We start from the raw sequence: 16597 nt of genomic DNA, 5'->3' as shown, positions 1-16597 counted from the left end.
ATTTTTAGAGGATTTCTCCAATTCATGTGAATTTTCCCTGTTGATAAATTAATGGAATTGTTCATTGACGCCCATTTATGACCATCCCATTCGCAGAGTGCCTGTCTATTTGAATTCATCATTGATTTCTCTGATTGACTTGAAAAATTTTAATAATCGTTAAACCAATTTAAGTAGTCTCTGTTCAAAGTTAGGATTTATTAGGATGATTTTGGAAAAACTACAAATCTGTAACATTTTTTATCATTACATTATTATAATCAGTACATCATCGATAAATGACATAACAAGTCATATGCAGAAATGACAAGACGTCAAGAAATAAATCAAATGCTCTCAATCTCATCCTCACGAAGCCGCTCTATTTCTTGAAAAAAAAACCCTCTAATCAAATGAAATTTCTATTGAAATTTCATTTGATTTGAAAAAATTTGAAAGTAGAAAAAAATGTGCCCTCAAAATAACTTATCCTCAAGGAGACACTTTATCCCCTGAAAAGAAAACACTCTGATCTCGCGAATTGTCGTTTGAAATGAGGAATAAAAGAAAAAATCATCCCCCTTGAAACCCTATCAGGAAGTACCTGCTCCTCAACGAAAAAAATCCCATTTATGAAATTTGATTTAGCAAATCAACAAGAGTGCCATTCATTTCATTGAGAGCAGAGAGGAGTTCCTCGTGCCTCTGCCCTTCAGCTTTGAATTTCTCCTGCTCGAAGTCAAAAATTTTCAAATTCAGCTCCAATTTCCTCTTCCTGTATTTTCTTGCTGCTTCTGACTCTTCTTTTTTGCGTTCCATTTTACTTCCCAACAATTCCACCGCAGTTTTGGCTGGATCCGACATATTTGTAGCTGAATTCATAGCTTTGGTTGTAACGTGATGCTTATCGGACGTCTTCGCTTGGGCCTCATAAGATGTCTTATCTTGAAATTTATCAGATGTCTTCAGTTGAGGCTTATCGGAGGTCTTCTCTGGAATTAAATGTTCCAAAGATCAAATGATGAAATTCAAATTAATTCAGTGATCAAGATTTATAGGAAATCTCTAAAAAGGTGGGATAAAATTGCTAGTGAATTTTCTCATGCTTGGATCAGGTGAAAGAAATTCGAGAAAAAATTACCTGGACCATGGCTTGCATTGTCATCTGACCATTGTTCTGGAGGATCAACGTCCCAGGAATCAATGTACTTCTGTTGAAGATTCGTGAGAATATATATATATACAAATTTGGATAATGTAGAGAAATTTCTCCAATAGAAAAAAATGTCTCACGGAAATATCAGGAAACTCCTCCACTTCATCCAGTTGTTCCAGGTTAACGTACGATGGTTGGCGTTTAAGTTCTGCATGATGAGTCTCGTTTAGCCCTAATCGCTTCAATCCCTTATCGTGCTTGTGCTGATTTGAGGATTTGGACAGTCGATATTCTTCATCATCAGAATTCTCCAAGTTTATGAAAAAGTCTCCTCTTTCACGCAGAGAAGATCGATCGGATATACATGAGCCATTCTTGTCGTGAGTGTCCCTTCCATTGTGCCTCAAGGAATTTTCACTAGGACGACTGGAGGAACCTTTCGCACCATAGGTGTGGAATGAGCTGCGCTGATATTTGTCCAAAGGACAATGAGTGACGTCATTGGTGGGATAATTGGGTGGAGGTCTCGCTGGATTAATTGTGTTGAATACATTTGCTGAACGGAAGGATGATTTAACAAAGCTGTGCAGTGGATTTTTATTGTAGGCACCAGATGTGCATGTGGCCGTCTTCACCGTACGGTTGTTCTCCATACGCATCCTCTTTTGAGCAGGTTCATAGCCTCGAGCGAAAGAAGAACGACTCGATGATGGGAAGCCGCCCTCTTCAATATTGGGCATGCCATAGGATTCAGGTCCCAACAAATCCAGCAATTCCCTCTCCAACTCATCCAGCTCCTCGAGAAGGGGATCACCTCCGCCTGTACCCCCAGCGTGTCGTCTGAGTTTCGCTGCCTTGGTCGTAACAGTTCTTTTCCAATCTTTCCAAGACTGTTAAAAAATGGATTTGATTAATTTAGTTCATGATCAACACTTTGGAAAAAGTTTAATTATTCACCCTCATGGCTTGCTCTCCATCCTTCCTCATCACTCCACCGTCTGCTGCGTTTATCGCAGCAGCCAAACCATCTTTTAAAGCCTCCTAAAGAATCCAAATTGATATTTCGTGATTAATTGATGCTCCAATATGAAATTGTATATAAAAGTCGAATTCAATTGATTTTGTCAATAGAATATTTTGTAAATTGATGATATTAAAAAAGGGTTCTGACGATTTCTCTTGAGTTATCTCTTGAATAGTCTCGAGATAAGTACTAGTAAAAAATGATTCCATCCTTGTGTTATTAAAATTTTCGGAGAAACAATGTTTTTTACTTTCCAGCATAAATATTAGAAAGAAAAAGGCTGCGGCCAAGTGAAAACAAAATGAGGAGGAAGTTGCATAATTTTCAATACAACTAACTCAAAAAAATAATGGAATAGCAAATCAATAGAATACCTTAGAGAATCTACTGGAAACGAAAGACATGTTGTGAGTTGAATTCTAATGGGATGAATTGAGTAATGAGTGTTTTTCATTTTTTCCAAATATCCATGCATGCTTTAAGGGTGTTGTCAGGGTCAGAAATATTGAATTCATCAACGAATTCACCCATTGAACTTCGCAAACTAAAGAAAAAACATAATTGTATTGACTCTTGCTTCAAAACTAATAATCCGAGATAGAAATTTCAAATTTGAATCTAAATTTTCAACAGAATACTAGGAAAAAAATTCTCGAAGTAATGAGTCTACCGAATGAATCAATTTTGATGTTCTGTTTAGAAACAAACTCACCAGTTTCGCCTTCGAATTAAAAGCCGAGTCTTTTATCAGACCAAACTCCAAAGCAGGATTTTCCTTCATATAATCCAATGCTGCTCTTCTGTGGATATCCTTCATTCGTGCCATGATTGAAGTTTGATATCTCAATGTGTGAATGGAGATTGAAAAATTTTCGGGAATAATGCTGAAAACAAAACAATCAATGAATAAACAAAATGAAGTGCGCTGCGATAGAGAGAGGGAGAGACAGAGAGAGATAATTCTACTCCACTGTATATTGATATCTTAGAGGAATCGTGGCTTAGCGATGGAAGAATTCTTCAATTATCCCAGCACGAACTTGTGCCCCAACACGAGCTGGAATGTCTCCAGATAGCCCGTTTTCTTCACGATCATCAACCNCCAACACGATCTGGAATGTCTCCAGATAGCTCGTTTTCTTCACGATCATCAACCGCTTTCTCGCCACCCTCATCATGAACACGTGGATCAACGAACTGAGCTACAGGCATCTTCCACTTGATAGCCATATTATGTAGCACTGCACAGGCATTACAAATCCGGGCTGAAAATCATGGAATTTCCTCAAATACTCTGGAGGAGACAGGGGAATCGCGATGGACACTATTTATTATAGAACAAATGTAGAACGGAGGAGGTAATTAATTTGGCCTTGGACTGAACACCTGCGAACTCTGGGGTGTAGTGCAATACTCGATCTTTCAATAGACATCTCCAAACACCCTTAAATGCTGCGAAACATCGTTCCACAGTCGACCTTGTTCGAGCATGGCACCTTGTATATCTAAATTCTGGTGATCCTATAGGCTGATTCAATATTGGAGTGAGTAAATACGGCAATAAGGCATAACCGGAATCACCTTGAAATAAGAAAGAAAAAAACGTAGACTGAACCAGAATCAAATCTCAATCTAGTGGTACCCAGTAACCAGCAGTCCCGTCGTCCAGCATCGTACTGTTCCCTCAGATGAGCAGATAATCTGGATGATGCAAAAACTCGTGAATCATGGGCTTTTCCTCCGAAGCAAGCATTGAGGGAGAGGATGCGAAGTTCATGATCACATACCTGAAGAATATCGCTATTGTAGCTGTGTTAAGGTCAAGAAATGAAACCAAAACCAATCGATTAAAGAGAGATTCCTCAATTGATTACTTCCGGCTTCATTCCTTCTCCCCCCCCCCCCCCCACTCCAGAAAGGCCCACGCTGCGAAGACAAAAAAAAACTCGGATTGAAACATGGAAGAGGGACTTTCCGCTTGAAAAAGCACCCTCTTCAATATCCTTCAAGGAAAAGGATCGGTTCGCGGCACACCCTGTATATCAACTAGTGATACTCACAACTTGTACGTTCAAGGAATGACTATGCTTCCTGTTGAAGAAGTGAGTCTCTCTAACTCCCGCTGGCTTCACGATTGACACATGGGTTCCATCAATCAAACCCATTATACCGGGGAATCCCCATTTCTCCCAGAATCTACCCGAAATGATATTCTAATTGAAAAATTACACAGGCAACTTTTTCCTTACTTCATGAGCTTCAATCAATTTTATTAGCAGTATGCTTCCGGATGGCAATCGATGTCTACTCGCCTCCGATCAATTTCATCACTCGATATTGAAGGAGAGAAGAAATAGAAGAAGAACCCACAATTCGAATAGTTGATACTTGCTGAAACTTTTTTGAGGGGTTGAGGGGATGTTTAGAATCAATTTTCAGTTGGAAAATTCTTGTGGGCTATGACACCCTGGATGTGAGAATTACTTTTGTAAAATATTAATCAAAATTTTGACTTCTAAGTGACAAACACCGACCATTCGAACAGAAAACTCACGTGGGATATGACACCCTGGGTGTGAGAATTGTCTTCGTATAATAATTATTACGTTTCAGATGATCCATCATCATCTCCAAGCAAAATTAGAGAATGTTGAAATCAGACGATAGCAATGCTCCAATTCGGAAGCAAAACAAGCAGGGGTTGGGGCTTTCAAGTGCATCGCCTTTTGCGTTATTAATGATTTTTGTCTTACATTTCCACCAATTTTATTGGTAGTATGCTTCCGAATCGATCCGTATGTATGACCAGTCGTTTTCGAGATATTCGCAAAAAATCTTTTGGGTACAAAATTGAATATCTCATCAACTACTAGTCCGATTTGACCCACCTTCGAAAGCAATCGTTGTTATACTAAGAGACAACTTTATGCCAAACCTCAAGTTGATATATTAATTTTTACGGAAATTAGAGTGCACACAACGATTTTAGCGAAAAAAAGAAAAGTAGAAATATCTCGAAAACTTTATGAGGACGGGTATATGTTTTACTTGATCTATATAGAGGGCATCAAGACGAAATTTTGAGAGCTGAAAAATTGAAATCGGCCCAGTCGTTTTTTGAGAAATTTGCAAGAAACTATAAAATAACAAATCGTTTTTCCTCAAAAACTATTGGACCGATCGAGCTGATCTTGTGCACAGAGTTAGTCCTTACTAACACCTATAATCTGACAAAATTTTGGATCATTTGGAATTACTTCAGTCCTTTATTCGTTTTATTTTCTAAAAGTTGATCATAGGCTCAAGCGAACTGACGACCCGCACATACAGACACGGTGCTCAAACTTTGTATTTTTACGTTTCTGACCATTCTACATCATTTCCAAGCAAAATTAGAAAATCCGAAAATCGACCGATTACAATGCTTCCGATTCGGAAGCAAAAAATGAAAGAAAATGATTCATAATGGCACAGTCAACGCAGATTGTTTTTTTTCCAGGATCTGGGTTTGTCAGAGTTTGGATACTCAGAGTTAATTGATATCATCAAATTATTCATAGCCAACCCTGTTTGAATCCGCTCAATTTCTTCAATTGTATTCGGGAAATGAATCCGTCGGTGCATAATTTGATTCAAAGCCTCAACAACTCTATGCAGGTAGCGACTGACAGAAGTCTGACTCATGCTTGCCAAGAATCCACCAACTTTTCGCTGATAAGATCCCCCTGAGAAGAAGTCCAAAGCGGCGAGGACTTGGAAATGAATGGGAATCGCATCTTGTCTATTGGCTTGTGGTAAAACCGGAGTCAGCTCCTCAATGAGTGACATTGCACCCCATTTAGTGAATCTAGAAAATGATGGGCACGAACAATAAACGTTATTTTGGATTTTAAAAAGTCTTAAAATAAGATTTTCCAGAAGTCTCAACGTTTCAGTTGAATCTCATGCTTCTTCGATGTTCTTTCACCGGCACGGATGATTCACTGTATTTTTTACCTATCTGAATATCTAATTTCGGTTACTAGTTTGAGATGTCGTCGGTTGGATTAATCAATTTTTTCCTAGAAATGAACAAACAATTGTTTTCACACAATTTTTTTTCATATTTTGTTATAGAATACTATTGATATTCTTGATGATGTTTAGGGCCAATGGTCTTATGGTTTTCACGAAGAAATACCATTATAGGGTCTTAAGGGTTCCAAGAGTCCCAAGTGCCGTGTACAAACACAGAATACTTGTTTGCTGCAATTACATTTACATTTATAGGCGTATGACATAAAGGGTCGAATGAATACAAGTTCAGTCCAATAATTCGCTACCTGAAAAGTCTGATGAATTCTCCTTCTGGGATATCGAAAGGATTGACCATGTCACGGATCTTCCGGCGATATAATCGTAGTTGATAATTTATTCTTCTTCTCCTTCTTCCTCTGGCTCGGATTAGGCCATTCCCCAAAAGTAACCCGATGATTTCATCCATTTGCCTATGATGTAGACATCATTATTGAATACGTCTTTCGGGTTGTAAAAATGAATATTATCAATAAAAAAACAAACTTACCATTTGATTTGAATCCAATTTAATGATGAATTTTCACTTTTTGGAGCACAAAACCTCTAACCAATTCCGGTCACCTAAGACCATCCAAATGTCTCGGCGATTATTATCAGATAATCAGTATAACTTCAATCCAACTCTTATTATTCTCAGACGAGTCCTAATTATTTTTAATTAACAATTTTCCATCCCAAATTTCATTAACCTCATTTGCTCTCCAATCTAAAAACTGACGGACAGCGCCATCTCCTATTCATCATTATAAAACTCAGAAACTCAATCCGAAAACGCTCCGTCCCCCCACCGTCCTACCCACCGTCGCCGCCGCCGTCGCACGATTATCTGAATCGCCCCCCAGTGGTTCCCCCAAAACCGCTCGGGGTTGGGGTACTCATTCAGTATACGCTGTACCCTCACCGCGCACACACGTCGGAGCCGCGCTATTCCGATCGGTGTGGAGGTGGGGTCCTATACTCACAAGCGGCGGGGGGTGGGGGTAAAATTTTTGACCCCCAAATTTCAATTTCGTGGCCGAGGGACCAGCGGTTCTCCCGGAACCGCTCGGGGTTGGGATAAGTGCCCGGGTGACGCACCCGCAGCCACGCTGTACCCCACCGCTCACACACGTCGTAGCCGTGTTACTCTGACAGGTGTGGTGGTGGGGCCATATCGACTTTAGGTGGGGGGCGCCATAGTAGTTCCCATACTATGGGGTTCTATTTTCTATTAGTAGAAATCTAAGAGAATTCGAATTTAGAGAGAAAAAATTTCCGCTTCACCCAGCCGGGAATCGAACCCGGGTCTCCCAGATACGCTAAGGACACTCTTACCGACTAAGCTACCGGGAACCACAGAAATATAATAATATAATATTAATATAATATTAATATAATATATAATATTGAAATAAATATATAAAACTAAATATTTATCTCAATCGTCGATGTATAATTATTATCATTTTGTGATTACATAGCGGGGAAACAATGGAGGCAGGAGCCGCAGGACGTGGGGTGGCCGTCGTGGCGGGAGCGGTGGACGTGGAGGTGGTGGACACGGAGGTGGCGGACGTAGCGGTGGCGGATATCGCGGGGAATATCGCAGTGGATATCGGGGGGGATATCGTGGACGATTCCACCGCGATAACCATTATTATTGAATCATTTTTTTCATGATTTTTTTTTGTGATATTCAAATTGTACTGTGATTGTTTTTTTCGACTTTTTTTTGTACATATTTTTTTAGATTTTTTTTTATGAATAAAAATTATTAAATTCCCAAAAAAATCGTTTTTTTCATGAAGTTTTCAACCCCTTTAATATTAATTACTTTATAATAATTTTTTGAAAATATGGAAATTCATTAATTTTATCGGGAAGTTGTTGGTTTCAACGAGTTAACCGTTCAAACCCATTCGAATTAATTCGAATAGCGAAACATGGCAACATCCCAGTGATTCATTTAATAATTGAGACGCCACTCAAAAAGACGCGACTTAAAAAGACGCTACTTAAAAAGATGCCACGTGTTTATTACGGAGTTGGTAGCACTGCAATATAGCCACACACACCAAGGAGGGAGCTCGGCAATTTACAAATTGAATTTGGTGCATGAACGATAAATTCCACAGATATTTTTCAATTGAGTTCCGTGCATAAATAAATTTTGGAAGAAGCAAATTAAGTCGGAAAATCTGGAATAAGTAATTAAAAGTCAATGGAAATGATGACTGTGAAGTACAATTATTTGTTTTGCTTCGATTGTCAATTGGAAAGATGATCTATCGTGTGAAAAATAAATGAGCCGAATTGAATTGGAAATAAAAAAATTTATAGGATATAAAAACGATTCCTTGCTTATTTTGAAAAAAAAGGAAACCTCCCTAAAAAATAAAAACAAATGTTTTTGTAAAAAAACACCGCCAAGAAAAAGTTTGGGTTGGTTCTTACTGAGAAGTATAAATTTTTGAAGAATACAAAGAAATGAAAAAGAAAGCCAAGTCAGCAATGTCGAATGAACGAACATAGTGCACAATCTGATTTCTATAAGTAAAATAGTTTCAAATCGAATAAGGATTTTGAAAAATTCTTCATGAAATAAAAAATTACTAGAAGGAGAACCAACGTTCTTGGCGCGGAGTTGTTCAACTCACTGTCTAGCATCAATCTAATCCGCCATCTTTTGATTCGCGCCAAGGACGTTGGTTCTCCTTCCAGTAATTTTTTATTTCATGAAGAATTTTTTAAAATCCTTACTTGATTTGTAACTATTTGACTCACAGAAATCTGATTGTGCACTATGTTCGTTCATTCGACATTGCTGACTTGGCTTTCTTTTTCATTTCTTTGTATTTTTCAAAAATTGCTACTGCCCAGTAAGAACCAACCCAAGCTTTTTCTTGGCGCTGTTTTCTTAAAAATTTCCAGTAAAAATTTGCTATTTCCCTTAGTTTCGGAAATATCGTTGAAAAAATCACTGACTCAATTTTTTTGATTGTGGATTCTCAAAGCACAATCGCTTCTCCACTTCCCAAATTTTTAGTAAAAATTCTGTATCTCCCTTAGTTTCCGAGATATTTGTAAAAAACTCACCGATTAAACTCCTTTAGTTGTGAATTGTCAATGCACATTCCCCCCTCTGCCCCGCTTTGCAAAATCCCCCCTCCTCACCAATTTCCGGTTTCGATTGGTTTCGAATTGGATAACTCCGGATTTGAGTTGATGGTTGAATCAGTAACCGAAAATTGTCCGATAATTATTACTCATTTCTCAAGTAAATTTGTATTATTAAAACTCAATTACCGATTATTCAAGGAAGTGAAAAATTCATATTTTATGTGAACTGCCAAGCAAGTAATGTGAAATGGCTGAATATAAAATACCAATTGAAAAAATAATGGTCATTTCTATATTTCCATTTATAATTACTGAAATAATTTGGAATTTTTAATGACGATTACTCAATGACAATGTAATGGATGTTCAGAGCGATTCAGTTATTGATTACTTATGTAATTTGTCATAAGTGCGTTGAGTTATTCATTTTCCAATTAATAGAAAAATTTCACATCCAATTACTTAAGTGACTGAATAATAGAGTAACGGTAATTTGACATTACAATTGTCCCGAATCCTGTTTACAAGAAAGGCTCCAACCAACGCTTGTCCCGTGAGGTACAACCACTCATTATTTCCTATAAATTTACATCGATTCGATATATCCAATGTATTAATATCGAATCATTACTCACCATAATGAAAAGATATTAAATACATTAAACCTATCTGATTCGTGTACATAAATCAATAAACAAAATGATACTCGACCTCTCCTTTTGCACTGTAAAAGAGAAACAAAGAATCACAATTGGAATATTTCAATTATATATTTATATTAGATTGAGATATAAATGTAAAATTTTACCTTTTTTCTTCGAAAAATTTTGACGAAGAATTTTCAGACTTATGATACTTTTCAACTGAGGAGGGATTTCGAATGGACAATAATTCATTTCTGTCCTTCCATGTTTTAAACCTTCAATTTAAGAAGTATTTGTAGAATAATATAAAGAGATAGAGTAGTATATGATTAACAAGCGACAAAAATAACCTTTCATTCTCTTAGTATCATTTCCATTTTCGAGATCGTTGATTCTGTTGATCTGAAGTTAGACTCTATCACACGATGTTCTTGTTCTTTTCCTCCGTGATTCTCCAGCCGTTCTTGAGTTCCCTCTCTTCTCCCTGTGACTTTTTATGCTTCTTCGATGGTCACGCCTTTTTCGGTTCACATTTTCGTGATTTTTATCTCCATGATGAGTTTCTCCATAATTTATATTATTAAGGATGCGTTGAATTTGAATCAGACAAAATCTATATAATAACATATAATTCTTCAAAAATTTCTATCTACATCAAGGTGAAACCTATCTTATCTTGTGTTATATCAACCTTTCAGTATCGTCTTTCATTGTACATGATTCCAATCCATTAATAACTTCATCCACGATACCTCTCATGCAACCTTCATCAAAAGGTTTTATATTATCTTCCCATTGTTTCAGATAATTGGAGAGCATTTGATCCAAGTCATCGTTGACTACTATTTTTTTGAAATTTTCATATGAGTACCCCCACATGTATTATAGAGTAAAAAATTGATAATAACGATTGTAATGGAATATCTTGCAGTTTTCCAAGTCATCAGTCTCCATTTTCATCGATTCAGTCGTTTCATTCTCCATTGGTACAACGTCAAGAAGTAAAATCTCCTGCGTCAAGAAGTAAAATTTCCTTCCTATATAGAATATATAGAATAAATTATACACAGACTGAATAAATAATAATATTCACACCCTTCTCTTTAAGATCTTTTTTACGTTATTTTCTCTGTTTTCGACCTATTGACTCATTGACTATATGAGATGAGTATTATACAAATGCTTCTGTTTGAAATCAATTACGATTTGATGAGCCGGGTGGTCGGGAGGAAAAGTGAGGTTCGGGTTAACGATTTGATAATTTGCCGGAAGTAATTTGATGAGTTTTCTTTAATAAACAAATTACTATGCACTGAAAATTACACAACACAGAGTTCAATAAATAGATGATTTCCGAGTGGACTGTATACAACTGAACAAAAAGATGATTTGCGAGTACAATGTTCGATAATAGTTGCGATGATTTTCCGGCACTTTCACTCGATGAGGTTCGATGGCGTACTAAAGATACGACACGCACAATCGTCCTCGTGCGTGTTCGTCGATGCCCGAAGGTTTCCGAGCGAGCAAAATTCGACATTTAGCCCGACTGAAGGATGATTTTCAACATCCCGCCCGCCCTGCGTCACCTCCAGGTGACGATGTATATCTGATGATTATGATGACGTATCACTGTTGACCTTCCAAAAGGTCGTCGTTGATCGGCAAAGGCACCAGCCTGTGGATGGACCGTTGAGTCTCCTGGTTGCCTTTCCTCAGTGTGACAACTCTGGTCAGGTTGTCTTGTCCCGGATGAATTGCGATGACTCTAGCCAGAGGCCACTTGGCTGGTGGCTCCCGCTCGTCAATGATGAGGACCAACGAACCGATTTTTACTTCGTTCGTTGCCTGCTTCCACCGATAAATTTGCTGGTAACGATGAATGCACTCTCGTGCCCAGTATTCCCAGAAATTCTGAGGCCTCTGGGAGATGATTTGCCATCTGTTCAGTCTTGCTGTGTTGATCTGCTGAAGTGAAGGCTCTGGAATTGTCGTGAGCGCTTCTCCTATGATGAAGTGTCCTGGTGTCAGGGCTGATGTGTCCTGCGGGTCGTTTGTGAGTGGGCAGAGTGGTCGAGAGTTAAGTATGGCCTCGACTTGCGTCAGAAGAGTCGTAAATTCTTCGTACGTCAAGGTCGAGGTTCCGATGACCCTTCGTAGATGACATTTCGTTGATTTCACTGCAGCCTCCCACTTGCCTCCCATATGCGGCGAGTGAGGAGGATTAAATCTCCATTGCGTTCCGTCGGATGCTAGGTGATCCTTGATAGTTGCCGATTCGCTTGATGCCTGGTCGAATAATCTTTGAAGTTCTCTCTCTGCCCCGATGAAGTTGACACCCCTGTCGCTGGACAGGGTTGCACAGATGCCCCGTCTCGATGTGAAGCGTTTGTACGCTGCGATGAATCCCTCCGCTGTGAGGTCCGTTACCAGTTCCAGATGTGTTGCTGAAGTAGCAAAACATACAAACAGACAGATGTAAGCCTTGTACATTGTCTTGCTTGCCCCTGATCCTCTCCATCTCAGGATGTTGATTGGGCCTGCGAAGTCTACTCCTGAGTGGAGAAAGACCCTCGATGGTGTCACTCGTCGTGTTGGCAGCTGTCCCATCAGCTGTTGAGCCCTCAATGCTCGATGACGTGCGCAAATTACGCATTTGATGATGTGGGAGCGTACTGGAGCTCGTCCCCCGATGATCCAGTACCTCTGTCTGATGTGTGCCAAAGTTAGTTGAGTTCCTCCATGGAAACTCCATTGATGAGCCTCCGCGATGATGAGTGATGATAATGGCGAGTGACGGGGAAGAATGATTGTATTCTTCTCCTCCGGATCCAATGTTGATCGTCTTAGATGTCCGCCCAATCGCATGACGTCGTTATCCAGGTATGGCGTCAACGTTGCCATACGATGATTGGCCGCTAAGGGGTTTCCGTCCCTCAGCGTGTTAACTTCTGCCTCGAAGTAGAGCTGTTGCGTATACCTGACCCAAAACAGTCTCGCCTCTTCGAGTTCCTCTGGTTCCAATTGTGGAGAATCGGGTAGCGGCTGTCTTCTGAAGCGTTTTGCTGCGCGGTTTACCCAGGCTGTAACCCGCAGTAGCTTTGTGAGTGATGAGTATCTGATGATTAGCGCATTTGCCTCGGCAATCTGCACTGGATGTGAGCTGATGATGGGCGGCCTCGCTTCCTGTGCCGCTTCTGATGATACCTCTTTTGATGATGCTAGGTCCATTGATGATGCTAGCCATTGGTCTGGTGGCAGGACAAGCCATGATGGCCCTGTCCACCATAGATGGTGCTCCGCCAGTTGTTTCGGGGTGAGACCCCTTGATGCGCAGTCCGCCGGATTCTCCTTCCCATTGATGTGTCTCCAAGTTGCAGAGGGCAGGGTATCTCGTATCTTAAGAACCCTGTTCTGTACGAAATCCTTCCAACGGGCAGGGTCCCCGTTGATCCAGGTGATGGCTACCGATGAGTCGCTCCATAGATAAATCTCGATGTTGTCCAATTCCAAAGCCCTTTTGACATAAGCCACGAGTTCTGTGACCATGACTGCTGCCGTGAGCTCCAGTCTTGGAATGGTCTTCTTCTTGAGGGGTGCCACCTTGGTCTTGGCACAAACCAAAGTGACAGACGTTCCCGATGTCGCTGCGGATGTACGGAGATAGACCGATGCGCCCATTGCCAGATTTGATGCGTCCGCAAATCCATGAAGTTGAATTTCCGATGTACCGGGCGATAGATGTAGCCAACGTGGTATTGATAGGCTGCTCAAGTGTTGAAGTTGCTCTCTGAATGATTTCCAGCGATCCTTGTAGTCATCTGGAAGTGGATCGTCCCAGTTAAGTTTGAGCAGCCATAATTCCTGGATGAGTATCTTTGCCGTGACGATCACCGGCGCGATGAGTCCCAATGGATCGTAGATTTGCGCAATCTCGGACAAGGTTACGCGCTTGGTGATGGTGTCCTCGGTGAATGTCTTTGCTTTATAATGGAAGGTGTCCGTGTGGGGCTGCCAGCATAGTCCCAACACTTTCACCGTTGATTCCTCGAATTCGATGGTTGGAGCTGATCCTGATGATATTCCGAGTCACTCTAGGGCTTGTGGTGCATTGCTGCACCATTTTTGCAGGGGCATGCCGCCCGCCATGCAAAGTTCGATGAGCTGCTTGATGATGTTTTCCAGATGCTCTTCTGTTTCCGCGCCTCCGTATATGTCGTCAACATACCGTCCCTTGATGAATGTCGGTAAGGCCAACGGGAATCGATGGCCTTCGTCGATGGCCAACTGCTTCAGCACCCTCAGAGATAGCCAAGGTGCGCAGCTGGTGCCGTATGTGACTGTCGTCAGTTGAAAGTCGATGAGTTTTCCTTCGTCGTCTTTCCAGAAGATCGGTTGATAATCCCAATCGTCTCGATGAACACGAATCTGGCGGAACATTTTCACAATGTCCGCACCAAATACTAAACGATGACGACGTAACCAGATAAGCACGTCGGAGCTGTCTACTTGTAGCTTCGGTCCTGGATGGAGTATGTCGTTAAGTGACACTCCTGATGAGCTGCGATGCGATGCGTCGAACACCACTCTCAATTTTGTGGTCGTGCTGTCTGGTTTAAGCACTCCATGATGAGGCAAGTAATATGCCTGCTTTGGTTCTGAAGTTGAAGGTGCTCGCTGCATGTGGTCCAGGGCCTCGTACTCTTCGATGAATTTCTTATAGAGGGTATGAGTGACTGGATCTGACGATAATTTTCCCAATAGCTTAGATAGCCGTTTCTTGGCCGTTGATGCTGTATCTCCCAAGGCGGCTGGTGATGATTTAAAGGGGAGACGCACGACATAACGTCCCGACGAATCCCTCTGATGAGTCTCGATAAAGTGTTGTTCGCATTCGGCTTCAGCTTTGCTCATGACAACTGTTGATGATGTATCCGGTAGCTCCTCCTGGAGCCAGAACTTTTTTAGGAGTTCTAATAATTGTTGATTCGCCGTCTGCGTTGATGTTTTGAAGGATGATTTGGCTACGCAGTCGTTACAACAAACTGGTCCCGATACTACCCAGCCAAAAATGGTCTGCTGAGCAATAAGTTCGGTTTTCTCAGACCTGATGATTTTCTCTCCGATGATTTTCCCATAGGCGTCAGCTCCAATGATGAGGTCGATGGCCCCAGGTCTCAAGAATTGAGGATCTGCCAATTGTAGTCCTCTTAGTTGAAGTGGGGTTGATGTGTTGCAAGTGAATGGCGGTATTTCCGCCGTCAACTTGCTCAGGATGTGAGTCTCCACGATGATCTGCACAGCAGGGTCATGTCTCGGTTGTAAGGCGAGTTTCACAACCCCACGTGTGTTCCCCGATGATGTTTCTCCGATGCCGATGATGACCAGTGATGATGACTTTCGTTCCAATCGCAATTGATTGACCAAGCGTTCTGAAATCAGTGATACTTCAGAACCCTGGTCGATGAGGATCCTTGCTGGCTTTGAGAATCCTTGATGATTGAGGGCGTTGACCCTAGCTGTTACCAAGACTACCAGTTGTGATGTTCCCTGAGGAATTCGTTGAGCTTTCAGAACGTTGATGGTGTCCACCTGCTTTAATGGTTGTGGATCTGATTGTCGTTGATGAGTCACCTGGTATTTCTCTGATTGTTGATGATGCCCTTGATGAGTGTTCTGATGATTCTCTGATTGTCGAAGATCTTCACTACACGCCGTTGTTTTGAATGGCGTTGTTGTCCAACGTGGTATTTCTCTGATTGATGATGACCTCCGAGGTGGTACCCCTCTGATTGATGATGATCTCCAGTCTGATTGTGAGGGGTCGATGACCTCTTCATCTCGATGAGTGACCTGACCGAAGATTCGATTTGCGATGCTGTGTCTCGGCGTGATGATAGACCTGATGATTGTAGACAGGCATCTTCCCGTTGATTTCCTCTGATGATTGCGATGACGTAGGACTCAACCCAATTCACCGGAGTCGTAAATTCCTGGTAAATTAGATCGAGCTTCCTGGATGAATTACTGTTGGATAAGCTTGCTAGAGCTCTGTGAATCTAAACCATGTACCACGTGATGATGAGTGACGTGAAGTTGAAGAGCTGATAATGGATCTGTCGTAATAAGTGTTGATCATGCCGCCCGCCATGCCGATAGCTTCGATTCGTTTTTGATGACTCGAGAAACCTGCTATGACGAAGACTGATNCTCCGTCTCCCTCTGGATTCTCGAGGTTCTTCAGATTTCCCTCGACGTTCTCGATGATGACTTCCACTTTGTCCATGATCTCGATGACGATCCCCCTTGCCCAGTCAGAAATAAAGTTCTCGACTTCCTCGGCCCAAGATAATCCCTTCGTGTCAGAATCGTCAGTCATGAAAACACGACCTGTTTGATGAGATTCCGTGTTTTAATTTTAAGAAAGTGGATGGTTTACCGACCGTAGGATTTAATGAGGTGCCGATGAGTTACCGACCGTCGTTACGCCAACCGTCGATGGCTTACCGACCGTAGAGCCTGATGAAGTGTCGTTGATTTACCGACCGTAGAGCCGCTGAGTAACCCCTGCTACTCGACTCGACTCTCGTCGTCCGTGCGCGTAGCCGTGTGAACCCC

General features: G+C 41.1%; 1 protein-coding gene and 1 long non-coding RNA gene across 2 annotated transcripts; both read right to left on the bottom strand.

Annotated features, from left to right (window-relative positions):
• Nucleotides 1-861: 861 nt before the first annotated feature.
• Nucleotides 862-1360, bottom strand: LOC107044426. The gene is made up of 3 exons (XR_001461341.2): nt 1273-1360; nt 1121-1190; nt 862-971 (listed from the first exon to the last, which is right to left on the bottom strand). It is a non-coding gene; the product is annotated as an uncharacterized LOC107044426 (long non-coding RNA).
• Nucleotides 1361-1384: 24 nt separating this feature from the next.
• LOC114841537 lies at nt 1385-6779 on the bottom strand. Its single transcript, XM_029126555.1, has 6 exons — nt 6724-6779; nt 6482-6646; nt 2872-3043; nt 2093-2176; nt 1500-2025; nt 1385-1398 (listed from the first exon to the last, which is right to left on the bottom strand). Exons 2-6 carry the CDS (start codon nt 6640-6642, stop codon nt 1385-1387), a joined length of 957 nt encoding a protein of 318 aa, XP_028982388.1. The 5' UTR covers nt 6643-6646; nt 6724-6779.
• Nucleotides 6780-16597: the final 9818 nt, after the last annotated feature.

The sequence above is a fragment of the Diachasma alloeum genome, unplaced genomic scaffold (genome assembly GCF_001412515.2).
Source record: "Diachasma alloeum isolate Michigan unplaced genomic scaffold, Dall2.0 Dall_scaffold_00741, whole genome shotgun sequence".
NCBI lineage: Eukaryota > Metazoa > Arthropoda > Insecta > Hymenoptera > Braconidae > Diachasma > Diachasma alloeum.
This window is presented reverse-complemented; position numbering and strand designations above follow the sequence as displayed.

Excerpts from the sequence above, each read along its gene's own strand:
- LOC114841537 (XM_029126555.1), bottom strand. The coding sequence starts at position 6,642 with ATGGATGAAATCATCGGGTTACTTTTGGGGAATGGCCTAATCCGAGCC. Across the intron at positions 3,044-6,481 it reads GAATTCATCAGACTTTTCAG|CATTATTCCCGAAAATTTTT; the intron begins GTAGCGAATTAT and ends TTTTGTTTTCAG. Across the intron at positions 2,177-2,871 it reads TTAATTCGAAGGCGAAACTG|GAGGCTTTAAAAGATGGTTT; the intron begins GTGAGTTTGTTT and ends TGGATTCTTTAG.